We start from the raw sequence: 12,478 nt of genomic DNA on the forward strand, positions 1-12,478 counted from the left end.
GGTACCCCCACCAGACCCAAAATTAAACAATAGAGAAGCTGTCGCGTGGAGGCAGCTGCAAACTAATACATTTATGAACCCGGTAGGGGCTTACCACGTGTACCCAGAGCTGAGGTCGCATGATCGATGCACACACTGTGGGACGAGAAGGACCCTCGACTACATAATTTGGGAGTGCCCAAATTCTCCCGGGGCGGGCAAAAATGTTGATAGTAGAGACGACTTGGAGACCCTGCTGAGAAGCCCGGACCCTGAGCTCCAACGCAACATCATACCTCTGGCGGAAGAGGCCGCTACCAGTCAAGGTCTGCCAGCCAGCCTCTAACCGCGGACGCGCAACTCCCCGCCCCCGGCACGCAGGCCTGAGGGAAACGTACCTTTCTGGTGGAAATAAAAGTTGTTCTCTCTCGGCTACTGAAACCGATACAGGTGAGAGAAGAATCGCGATTATAAATTACTTAGCAGTCGTAGGCAAATACCTAATGGTGTTATAATGTCGTACGCTTCATTATAAGGAATAAAACACCCAGCCAAATGTGTTGCCTATGCTAGATTAGTTTTTGCGTATCCGATTTTTGCCTTGAAAGAGGGAAAGGAGTTTAAGATTACACTTAAGATCTATATTAAAGGTATGACGCGATAGCGTAATTGGTTAATTCTCTTATATGCAGAATTCATTCTTTTACATTCAGTGGTTAATCAAGCGATCCGGCACTGCCCTGCGATGGCAGGTGCTGCCACCTGCGGGCCTTAATTTGCGACCCAGGTTGCTCTTCTCGAGCGGCCACTGCCACGGTGGGCTGTGGGAAGGCTGTGATGAAGCTGGAAGGTCACGCAACCTAGGTGTTCCACCCAACGGTTCTACCTGCACGCCTCCAATGCTTCGCAGGGGATTTTTCGTGGACTTTTCTCTCAGGGTCAACGACTCCGGATTTTCTGTGACACGAGCTCCTTAACGCTATCGCGTTAAATCATCAGTGCGAAGCGTGAATAATTGCAAACGATTTCGTACCGGCAGTTTCGGTCGGCGCCAGCGCTGATGTGCACCTTGACGTCCCTCGACCAACCTGGACTACCACAATACTGATGACGTCGGCAAATCGTTTCCATGAGCAACCACCACGTTCGTATGACGTCACAATAATTGGGCAAATGCACTGTGACGTCACTTTATGCGGGTGGAAATAAGTGGCCCCTCGGGCGCAGCATTCGAAATCATGTAGATTTTGTTCCACTACTTAACGCCTGCGACTGAAACTTGCTATAGTCGGACACAAGTTTGCAGTGAAGTTCCGCCCACAATCACGACCACCGCACACATTTCCTTTATGACAAAATGTAGTCCGTTGTTAAAACTTTTATCGAAACAAAAACAGAACACAAATTATAACCTTTAGAATTTTGATGTCTGGCACGTTTAATAGTCGAACACTAAAAAGTTTTTTTCATTTAATATTGCGATTGGCCAGTGGAGTAATACAGTACGCCGCGGACAGTGGCCTAGTGTTAGCAACTGCTGTATATTTAAATTGTATACTACTATAGGAGGCATATGTCACGCCCATGAAGCAAAACATATCGTTTGCTAGCGTCCAAAATTTTTTGTCTATCCACATTTATCGTGACTAGTTATCCGCTTACACCTTAATTCACTTCGCCCAGAGATATCTTAGTTCTTGTCTACGTGCTTGTTAACATTAAAATTGTCAAATGTGTGCACTATAATTAACAGCGCTTGCCTAATTTACAGCAGCACAGAGTAACAGTGGAAGTTTCTACTACGGAACATTTCCGATTGGTGAATTTCACAGAGGCAGCTACGTACTGCGCACGTGCCATCATTCAGCTGTCTTTAATTATAGTAGCTGAACTAAATATATTTGTGGGGCTTACTGAAAGCCATACTGTGAGACGCAGGTTTTTTTATTAAAGGGACCCTGAAATGATTTTGACAGTCATATTTAACACAACAAACCTGCATGGGTGGTCTTTGCGAGTATCCAAGTCAAATTTAAAAGCTCTGCGTGGAACTAGCTATAACCCACAATTTTTTTTAGCTTGCTGCTTCCGAGTAGGGCGACACCTCCACAAGTTTTTAGCCATCCCTACTCCGACAACGCGAATGGGTTCTGCTCCTGCTTCGACAGTGCCGTCATGTGCAAACAGCCCAGAGGGCAACATGGCGACGCCCATGGAGCCCTTATTGGAAAGGTCTATATATGCACCTTGCACACAGAAAGGAAAAACATGAGAAAAGAATGCAGAAAGCACTGGCTCTAGAGTAGCTCCATCATAAAGGAGGATATCGAGGAGGAATCAATGTTTAGTGAATTCAATGGTTTTCATTACGATAGCTACTTATTTGAGGGGTATGTAGCCCACTGAAAATATCCATATCAGTTTTTAGACTTTCGCAAATGCCATTCTCGTCGCTGCTACAGCGCAAAGGAAATTTGGGGCCTCACATTGACGAAAGCAAAACCAGTACGTGACTGGAAAGAGTGCGAGCCACGTCTGCGGGCACACGTCACAAGTCGGCGCCTGGCCCGAGTGGGAATGGCGAGCGGGCAGAGAGCACTTTACAGGCGCGCCGATGTGTGATGAGCACTCTAGAAACTGATATGGACATTATTTACGATGGGCTAATTAAGATTTTATTCTGCGACAATGGGCATCTATCAAGACAGTATAAAGCACAGCAACACAGCACTGCAGTCAACCTTTAAGCTACAAGCACATGGAATTCATAAAGCAGACCATCCTATATTCTCATCTCAGCTACACGTACTCTAAACAAAAAAGCAGTAAAAAGTGAACTGTCCTCCAGTGCATTCCCTTTACGAGGCAAGGTATGCTGCCCAAGCCCTGGGGAACATTTCCATCACTAAAAATATGGAATAATGGTTGTCTTCTGAAACAATTCCCTCTTCAAAAGATGTTAAGTTCAAGCAGTTACAATTTTAGCCGAGGTTTCAGCCTCCACTACTTGCAAACTTCAAGAACTCTGATGCCATATTTAAAAACCTCCTCCCATTGCCAACTGCATCGTTAGAATGTGATTTGCAGTCGGAATATACCTGCTGCCTACTGTAACCATTCCGTATATTTAGGGATCGAAATGTGCTCCGGAACTTGGGCAGCACCTGCCCTTAAATGGGAGCGCACTAGAGGACAGCCTACTTTCTCTTCACTCCCATATAGGAGTATTCATGTTTAGTGTAGCACTGTTTGCCATACCGTGCGAGGAGTACCGGCTCATGAAAGCAATGCCGAGCCACAGTCGATAGCAAGGCTGCTCTACATCGCGGTGGTCAAAGTGAAGCAGCTGCTCAAGGTCAAGGGATGGAGGTGCGAGTTGAAAAACTGGCCCGAATATCAAGAGGCAAACCGACTGTGCCAGCCCTAGAGATAGGGATGATTATACTTCACTGGAGGCACGTTGGGTGGCTTCGTCCGGACAGTGGTTTCCCCGTCATATGGCAACTGTAAAAACGTTAAAATGTAGCGGCCCTTGATGACATTAGCCCAAAATGAATAGTTCGAATGTTTGCACATTACTCTCTAGTATGTGCACAGGTGCCCACAAAAATTCATTGAACACCAAAATCACAAAAAATGAATTTCTTCACTGCCTGCAGGTGCAGCCAGGCAATGGTTGAGGAACTGCGCAGGTTGGGCAATGAAGTGAAATGCGCACCAATCAGTTTGAGGCTGCACGCTTAGACTGCTCAGCACTATGCGAACACAGTTCAGAGAAATTTTTCAGGCACCTGTACAATCAGGCGCTCCACAATACTGCATAAAGGTGCTTCTAATAGGGTGCGGAAAAGTATCACAAATTTTCCATCAAGCACAGACAGGTGCTTCACAATAAAGCAAAAACGTGCTTAAAATAAGGTGTGCAAAAGGATGACATTTACAGCAACTCCACTGCAGGTACAAGTAGGTGTTCCACAATGCTAGAAAAAGGTGCTATTAAGGTGTGGAAGAGGGTCACAAACTTTCCAGCAACTACACAGCAGTTACAGTCAGGAGCTCCATAATACTGCAAAAACATGCTTCTATATAATAGGATTTAGAAAAGGATCAAAACTTCCAGCAACTCTACTGCAAGTACAGGCAGATTAAAAGGTGCTTCAATAGGGTGTGGAAAAGAATGACAAGATTTACAGCAACTTCACTGCAAGTAAGTTCAGAGATGAAAAACATGCCCTCTGCAAACTGTTATCTTTGGCACAGCACTGGTGCTAATGTCCACGTTAACAGTCAATGAGTAACAACTTTCGATACCATGAATTTCAACTCACATTTCAACACCAGGCACTTAGAACAGTGTTCATCACAGCTCGTCCGCGGCATGTATCCAAACAATAATTCAAAAAGGCAGAAAGCAATGCTATGTACACAACACAAATTTTATTTGGCTGGCAAGCAGTAATACAGGCTAAAGTGGGTAGATGCTTATAAATAAACTCTCTCAAGAATTGTGATAGCACGGGTATTCACTGCAAATCCTAGAAATGAAGGATGTGGAACACTAGATATGAACACTGCTGCACAAACAATAAAATGTCTTGTATGATATATCATGGTTTGCTGATGAAATGTGAATCTATCGCTTTGCAATGACACACGGCTTTTGCCACAAAGGATGGCTCATGAAAAGGATTCTCTTTAATAATATGTGATATATGCTTATATACAGGTGCTTTCTGCTTGTTGACCAAACACTGTTTAAATACCGCGCTAATGATTTTACACTGAACAGAACTTCAAAAATGGCAAAACTCTCTGCACACACTAACAATCATATTGTTATCAACAAAAAAAAATTGCCTTCAATCCATCACACACGCAGAAGGCAGAACCAAAACTAGCACAGACTCCAAAGTTTCATGCATGCGAATGTCCATCTACAAGGCAGTGCAGACTTGGGCCGTACGATTTTTTGGGGGGAAAACGAGATGCAAAGTGAAAGAAAAACAGTTATAATTCATTCATCCCCAAATATAAACTACGGCATGTACTCTGGCTGTCAGCAGCCTTAAATTATGCATTCACTGGGATTCAGCTGGCAGCACCTTCTAGGATGGCTGAAACACAAAAGGAGAGACAAGCTCACATTAAGGGGACCAGAGCAGCTCTGAAGTGATAAAAAAAAAAAGACAGTAGAATTCTTAGCAAAGAAAAAATAAAAACAAGATTTCAGTAAAGAACTTCTATAAAGGCAGACAGACAAAACGTAAGTACATTTATTTTCACACCTGCATCTTTTGCTGTTTCCTAGACAGATAAAGTTAAGCAGGTGGAGGCAGCAAGCTTTTGCCAACAGCGCTTTCACTGGAAATATGCAAAAACATTAGAAAATGATAAATTACGCACTATGTGCAGCTTAAATCCATCACTTGAGCTCAACGCTATGCGATGCACAGCTGAACACACACACACAGAGAAAATACATTACTGTGTATGACTGACTTTAGGCACAGTAACGCAGAATGCGAATTGAAGGTGAAAAAGTGCCGAACAACAAAAAAAAATCAAGCTGACTTCTAGTGTCAGTATGCCCACTAGTGTTCCGGTGAGATCAACCACACGAAGCAATGGAGTGAAACCATCATTAAAAACTATGCTAACAGAAACAATTCGCCAACTCTAAGCATGGCTGCTCTGTTAGCGTTCTCTATCTAAACACAAGACTTGACACGCTGCTCCATTGGCCTGGGCGTGACTTGAATGCCATTGCAATAAGGTGTAGACGGCCCAAACTACAATTTAATCAGCGCTGCCAGTTTAGCCATCTCGAAGAAAATGAAACCTCAACATCTGATTCAGCAAATCAATAAACACCGTACTCCCTCCTCCCCTAAAAGTAATGCATCCTAATGTTTAAGCCGCAACAATAACTATATTGACGCAATTCGTTATCTTCCATAAAACTCACCAGTCTGAGATGCTCTTCCATACAACTCACCAGTCTGAGATGCAACATTGTGAAGGTTCTATGAAAATTCTGGTGGTTCTGACCACAGCCACAGATCAGTTCAACGCACTTCCCACAGTCCCCGAAGTACTGAAGTATGTGACAGGCAATTGCCAAAACGTCGCAGCCTAGCACAATGTCACGTAAGGGCGAGCAAACAAGCGCGCAACGTCGAGCTGGAACGTCAGTCACGCTGAATGTTCACCAACTTGCACGACTCTCTGCACTGGTGGTAGTTGGGCACGAAAGTAACCAGATCAGGCCACTCTCCACCACAATTACGAGAAGAGGCAGGCAAAGGTTAATTGCGCAACAACAAGGTCTATACACACACACACACACCCATCAGCAGTCGGAAGAACTGGGGGATATCCACGAGACGTTTCACTTCTCTGCGCTGTGCCACGCGCGATTGACTGCGCCAAACCGAGAAGTGAACCACCTCTGAAACAAACTGTCTACTGCATATACCCCTTGAATCATCAGGCTCGCTGTGCTACCACAAAAACCTTGCGAGCTCTTGGCTACCAAAACAACAGGCCACGAGTTTTAGAAAACACGTCATCTAACTTCACAGATCCAGGAGCAGCTAGGCAAGGAAGGCAAGCAAATTGGTCCAGCAACTAGAGTTGCTGCAGACCTTTCAAGCGACGGCACTGACTTGTGACACTTGTCGCAATGTGAGGCAACCACACCTCCTTTGTCCTCAAATTAAAAAATTATACTTCGGGGAATGCAGTCAGCAAAACTGCAACACAACAAATCTGAAATACAAGGCCTTTGCATGACTAAATAAAGAATTAAATGGTAGGCCCACACTCCCGCAATAAAAATGATCAGTAGGTATTGTTCATATTTTTGGACTACACGGCTGCTATCCCCCCCCCCCCCCCCCCCCCCTCCCGATTTTCATGCTGTACACAGACACGCTTGGCTGCCACACATCAACAGGTACGTTCAAGTAAATGAAAATGTAAGATTAAAGGCTGATTTGTAATGCCAATGAAAAAGAGAGAGAGAGAAAAAAAAAGAGCTGTACTCTCACTCATAGTGATAATCTCGCTGTACATAGCAAGCATTGCATTTCTTTGCCTGCACCTTGCTTACACCAGTGCCCTTGTTCATCAGTAAGCTAGAAGAGGAAATGTGACAACTCCATGCGACACACTTTACTAGGAAGCTGTCATCACTGACAAAGGGACCTTTATGTGTCGCACAAACATACCACAGAGCAAGTATGCACAGGAGCTGGAAGCCGGCTCCACAGTACAATGCGACAATATTGCGCACAACCCGGAGCCACTCATGTTGGAGACATCTGGTAGCAAAGGATACGACCATCCCACCTACGGGCTACCATGACGACCAGGAAGCTAATCTTCTGCAGCACCGAGTACCAGTGCACGTGCCTTTGTTCATGCCTAGGCATTCAATGCCACGTTCTTCATGCAGATTGGCACGCCAAAGGGGAGCTTCCAGTCCTGCCTATGCTAGCTTTGTGAAACAGTTTAATCTGTACAACACACCACTCGCAATGCTGCAGACAGTCGCCGCACGAGTGGCGCAAGCAGCGCACTGTACAAGTTGCACAAACAGGTGGGTACCGGCGCACGTGCGTTCAGAGTCCGGCTTTCCCGCGTAGTGCAGTAGTCCTGGCATAAGCGCCAAATCGTGCAAGCATCTTGCGAAGCCACGACGTGGGGCCTGTGCCTTCTTTAGCCGAGGACTTGCAGTGTCAAGCTCTTGCTTTGAAGTCCAGCACCACACTGGAACCTGCACTTATGTTTGTCACATTGACACACACACACACTTCAATCCGCACTCGCCCACAACTGCACAGTCATTTGTCTAGACCCAAATGGTCACAGCATCTTGAGACAGTTGGACAACTTGCACAGTGTCATCACCGGCACGAAGCCAGCTCTGGCACAAGCGCCATGGAGATGGTGGGCAATGGCGGTGGTATTGCAGGCTGCGGCCGGCTCTCTCTCCGCAGGTAGAGAGGAGGGCAGCGTAGGGGCGGCTGCTCGGGCGAGGCGGCGGATGATGGGGATGAACTGCTGCTACCACCACCTTCCTCAGAGAAGCAGGATGTCATCGTCGATGTAGCGCACGTTGAGGGCCCGGCGGCGACGACCTTCCACCGGCTGTTCTTCAAAGAGGCCGGTGTGCTGCATCTCTGTCGCTTCAGACTGCACGGCCGGGAGTCGGCAGTGGTGTCGTGCGAGAGAGCGGATTGGGTCAATCAGGGGAACAACAGAACAGAGGCTTCCGTGGTGCTCAACTAGCGGCAAGCTGCCAGTTTCTTTATCCGCGCTGCACTCTAGCACAACAAAGCCCACAAAGTATGATTTGTAAATTACCACCAACAGCAGAATGCACTACAGGCTACACCACACCCCTTTTCTACCCTTCACTGTATATAGCTTAATTTTTGTGAGGACCTCGATCTTGCGAATGCCATAAATCACGAAAAATTGTTCCCGAGAAATAATTTGGGCATAATTTCGACTCGACTCATATTTCAGCAAAAGGGAAGTCTCTAAGAAGAGCATGTTGTTTCAGCCCTCAATGTGTACTCTTCACAAATTAAAGCCGCTAACTGGAACTGATGCTTACTCAAGGCATTCGTGTCAAAATACCTAGCATAACTTCAAAGGCAAATACTTGCGCAGAGTGCTCTGTAAAACATGTACAGAGTGCTCTGCCGGATATTGGTGTATCTGGGGAAGTATTAAAGGGGAGAAAATTAGTGCAACTCTATGCGACATTTTTAATGCCCGCAATCTTGAGCGCAGGAACTGGGAACGTATCAACGAGGTTTCACTGCATCCTAGATAGCCAAGCAAACAAAGAGCTGAAAAATTTCTAGTCAATGCTTCACTTTTGCATCACTGGTCAGATGAAAGAGGGCCACAAGACCGCTGCTCTAGAGAGAAGCTTCAGAGTCATTCAATAGGCCTCCACTATCTGTAACACGTTATTAAACTGCATAGAACTACAGCTGATTCCTGATAATTGAAACTCCAAGGGGATCTGGTTTAATGGTTTATGCAGGTTTAACGTCCCAAAGCGGCCCAGGCTATGACGAATGCCGTAGTGAAAGGCACTGAAAATTTCGATCACCTGCGGTTCTTTAACGTGCGCTGAAATTGCACAGTACACGAGCCTCTAGAATTTCACCTCCACCGAAATTCGACTGCTGCAGCCGGGATCGAACACACATCTTTCGGGCCAGTAGTCGAGCGCCATAACCACTCAGCCACCGCGACGGCGGCCAAAGGAATCTAGAATTTCATTGATTTACACAGAGCTCGAATTAATGGGAGCGTTTTTATAACTCTAGACGTTCACCGGACTAAAGTGGCAGTCTGAATTGAGCATTTCCTTGCATCAAAGAGGTTACTTAAAACAAGAGCCCTGAAAAGCTAGGAATGAGCACAAAACTAAAGATGGCTATTAACACCACAGGCAATTCTACAACTGCTGCGACGCAGAGTGAAATTTTTCTTTTCTCCGAACAGACAAGAAAACCTAGGATTATTGTACCCCTGAATATTGAGGCGATTAGTGTTTTGCAGCACTAGTGCACGCATTTATCACACAATGACGAGGAAAAACAACAGAATAAGGAAAAGGAAACAAATAAAAACCAGAACCCTTGACACTTTTCACTCCAAATGCAACAGCAAGAAAACTCCCTCTGCTCCCAAACCAACATCAGCAGAGTCATGAGGAGCCCATGCATTGGGATTTTACTCAAAAGAAGAAAAAAACACAAACACCATGGCACTGCTAGTCTTCAGTGTCCCTTCACATTGCTGCTGGGAATGCCAATAAATATGAATTCCACAAAATTACTCTAACTTTATCAAGGTGGCCTGAGCAGTTCTGATGAAAACTGTACACAAATGACAATCAAAACTAACAGAAACCACTCTGCCCATAACAGCAGCTTCAACAAGGTGCCCCTCAGTACTCACCATGCAAAATGGAAAAAAACACACACACGCACACAGACACACACACACACAGTGGACTCTGGCTAAATTGAGTGTCCACTCTATTTGAACTGCCCCTCACAGCTTGAGTCGATTTGGGACATTAAACCCCCATAAACCTAAACAAATGAACTGCCACTTCAGCCTCATCAACATCAAATGCATTAAAAGGTTCAAATTTCGAAAATCTTTCACTCCCTTTTGGGTTAAAATTACTGAGTCAACTGTAGTGTAATGCGAGAGAGAGACAGAGAAAAAAAAAGAAAAGCCCACTGCTCGACTGCATGCGCTACCTCCCGCAACAACAGACAACATATGCAAGCACACTTGAAGAATAACACGCAGGAACACCCCACCACTTGGGCACCCCCCCCAGGGTCGAAACGTTATCTCCGGGCAAAAAGTGCACCGCTCCCTGCCACCACCGAGTGCAGTCTCGAGAAGCCGCCCAATTGTGCCCAGCATGGCAAGAGGCCAAGTGCTCTCACAGGCCACCCCCCATCCAAGAGACTGGTGCAGGGACAAACGACACGAATGCTGCAAGCAACGTGTGCGTGCATGCTTAGCTCCCCAGTGTGCAAGCCGACCCCTGAGACGGGGGCCTGGACCACCTCGGCCTCGCAGGCTGCAGCCACAGCCATCGGACAAAGTGAACCTGGCTGTGTACGGCCGGACAGGCCTTCTGCATGGTCCCCGTGAGACAGCCATAGCAAGCCAACAGGTGCACATACAGCGGAACCCCAATTATGCATCCTCCGTTTCATGCAACAAGCTGCATTTTGCGACGAATGACAGACGCTGGGGGCGCACTTTATTGGCAACAGTGACGTCAACCAAGATGGTTTCCAATTGGAATAAAGACAGAGATGAGCACGCAACGATGTGATTGAGTGCAAGATGGCCTCTAATGACGGTCCTGCAGACGGCTCGGATTCGGATTCCGCGCATGCAACCCGCGGCCGTAGGTGCGAGACTGCTTGCCTGGCCCGTTTTTCCGCGCACTTTGTTGAAGAAGACGTTACGGAAATCAACTGTATGTTTATATGGTCATACCAGCGTGCAGTTATTGTAAAGGAGGCAACAAGATTAGACATTTCTATGAACAGTTAGTCCGAAAGCAGTTTCCGCTGTGGCTTCAGTGCGGAGCACGTCAGGCGTAGTGACACCTATGGGCCACAATTTGCTGCAGCAAGCGCGCCACCAAAGCATTCACGTTGCAGGCGGCCATTTTTTCTCCCTTTGTGATGTGAATTGAATACAGACTCTGCTGCCGTGGAGTGACAGCGATTCTAAAAGAAGTCTGAACAGAAAGACATGTCACTGGTATGGTCGTAGTGCGCGCCGCAAAACCTAACAAGCAGTCTAGATGGGGAAAGATAACTTACTCAGTGTTGCAAAGACGACATTTCTGCTTCCACGGAGAGTAGCATATGCTTGTGCATGCACTGATCACAGTCGCAAGAGCCAGAATATAGCGTCGGGAGGTTGGCGGCACCCAATACAGTGCGCAGTGTTTGCAAAAATGGCAGGTGGTGCCTCACCGCGTGTACTGGTACACGTTAGCAATGACCACGGGGGCGTGTCGACGGATACAGTCTTGCAGTCACCTGTATTGTGAATTACAATAACTGCTAGTTCCAATAAAATAAACAGGGCATTGAATACATTAAGAATGACGTTCAACCTGATTCACCTTCTATACTACAGAACAGCCTCTTTGACAGGACAGACTGCAATTTCATTCATCTTACCACAAGTGCCCCTAAAAAGAATTTACAAGCTTGCTGTCAGTACAAGAAAATGATACTCCTAATGTTTGCTTATCTTACTCCATCTACAGCCTGTACGATACCAGTGTGTGCTCCCTGCTAGGATGCCATGCGGCAAAGGCTCGGGAGATTACATGATGATGCTAATGCTCACTTTAACGATATACAGAGCAGCTAGTACCTGTGCAGCTACTGCATGCAAGGTAGCCACGCAGGAAAGCCTCCGGGATTACACGACAAATCCCTCTGTCCCCTATCTCTATCCATCCACAGCGCTACTACCAACTCCACAAGTAGGCGCCTTTGAGTCTGCTGCAGTCAACACGTGCAGCGCCAAGACACCGCAATGTCTAATCTCTCTGTGCTGCACACACCGTGAGCAGTGATACGTGGCTGCAAATTAATTCCGCCAGCCATAAGCAGACCCACGTGAATTCATTTCCCGTGCTTCTACATAGTTCGTTTTGGATGATAGGAATTTCAGACTGCCAGGTTTGTATAATTTAGATTCCACTGTAGTGTGCCTTCGCCACTGCCCAATACTCAATTATAACGCGAGAGGTGACTTTTCACCTTTATTTTCAGCAATAGTCGAGTAAATACGGTAACCTGTGAGGGAACAGATAGGTGGAAGAACGACAGAGCCGCAGGGACTGCATGACAAGCCTAGCCAGTGAAAGCCTCCCTTTAGCCCCCTTCCAGCAGTTTTGCGCACCGAAAGCGAT

General features: G+C 46.4%; 1 protein-coding gene across 17 annotated transcripts in view; it reads right to left on the bottom strand.

The window, feature by feature from the left end:
- Nucleotides 1-4,401: 4,401 nt before the first annotated feature.
- Nucleotides 4,402-12,478, bottom strand: part of LOC144111417 (lysine-specific demethylase 4A-like) — a 45,123-nt gene continuing 37,046 nt past the window's right edge. For 15 of the 17 annotated variants that reach the window (XM_077644710.1, XM_077644715.1, XM_077644712.1 and 12 more), the window contains one exon: nucleotides 4,402-8,175. In XM_077644710.1, the coding sequence (XP_077500836.1) occupies nucleotides 8,062-8,175 (114 nt within the window). In that variant the 3' untranslated portion in view covers nucleotides 4,402-8,061. Of the gene's footprint in view, nucleotides 8,176-9,442; nucleotides 12,439-12,478 lie in introns of those variants that run through there. The other 2 variants (XR_013310044.1, XR_013310045.1) reach the window with 2 other exon arrangements.

This window comes from Amblyomma americanum, chromosome 11 (assembly GCF_052857255.1).
Source record: "Amblyomma americanum isolate KBUSLIRL-KWMA chromosome 11, ASM5285725v1, whole genome shotgun sequence".
Classification (NCBI taxonomy): domain Eukaryota; kingdom Metazoa; phylum Arthropoda; class Arachnida; order Ixodida; family Ixodidae; genus Amblyomma; species Amblyomma americanum.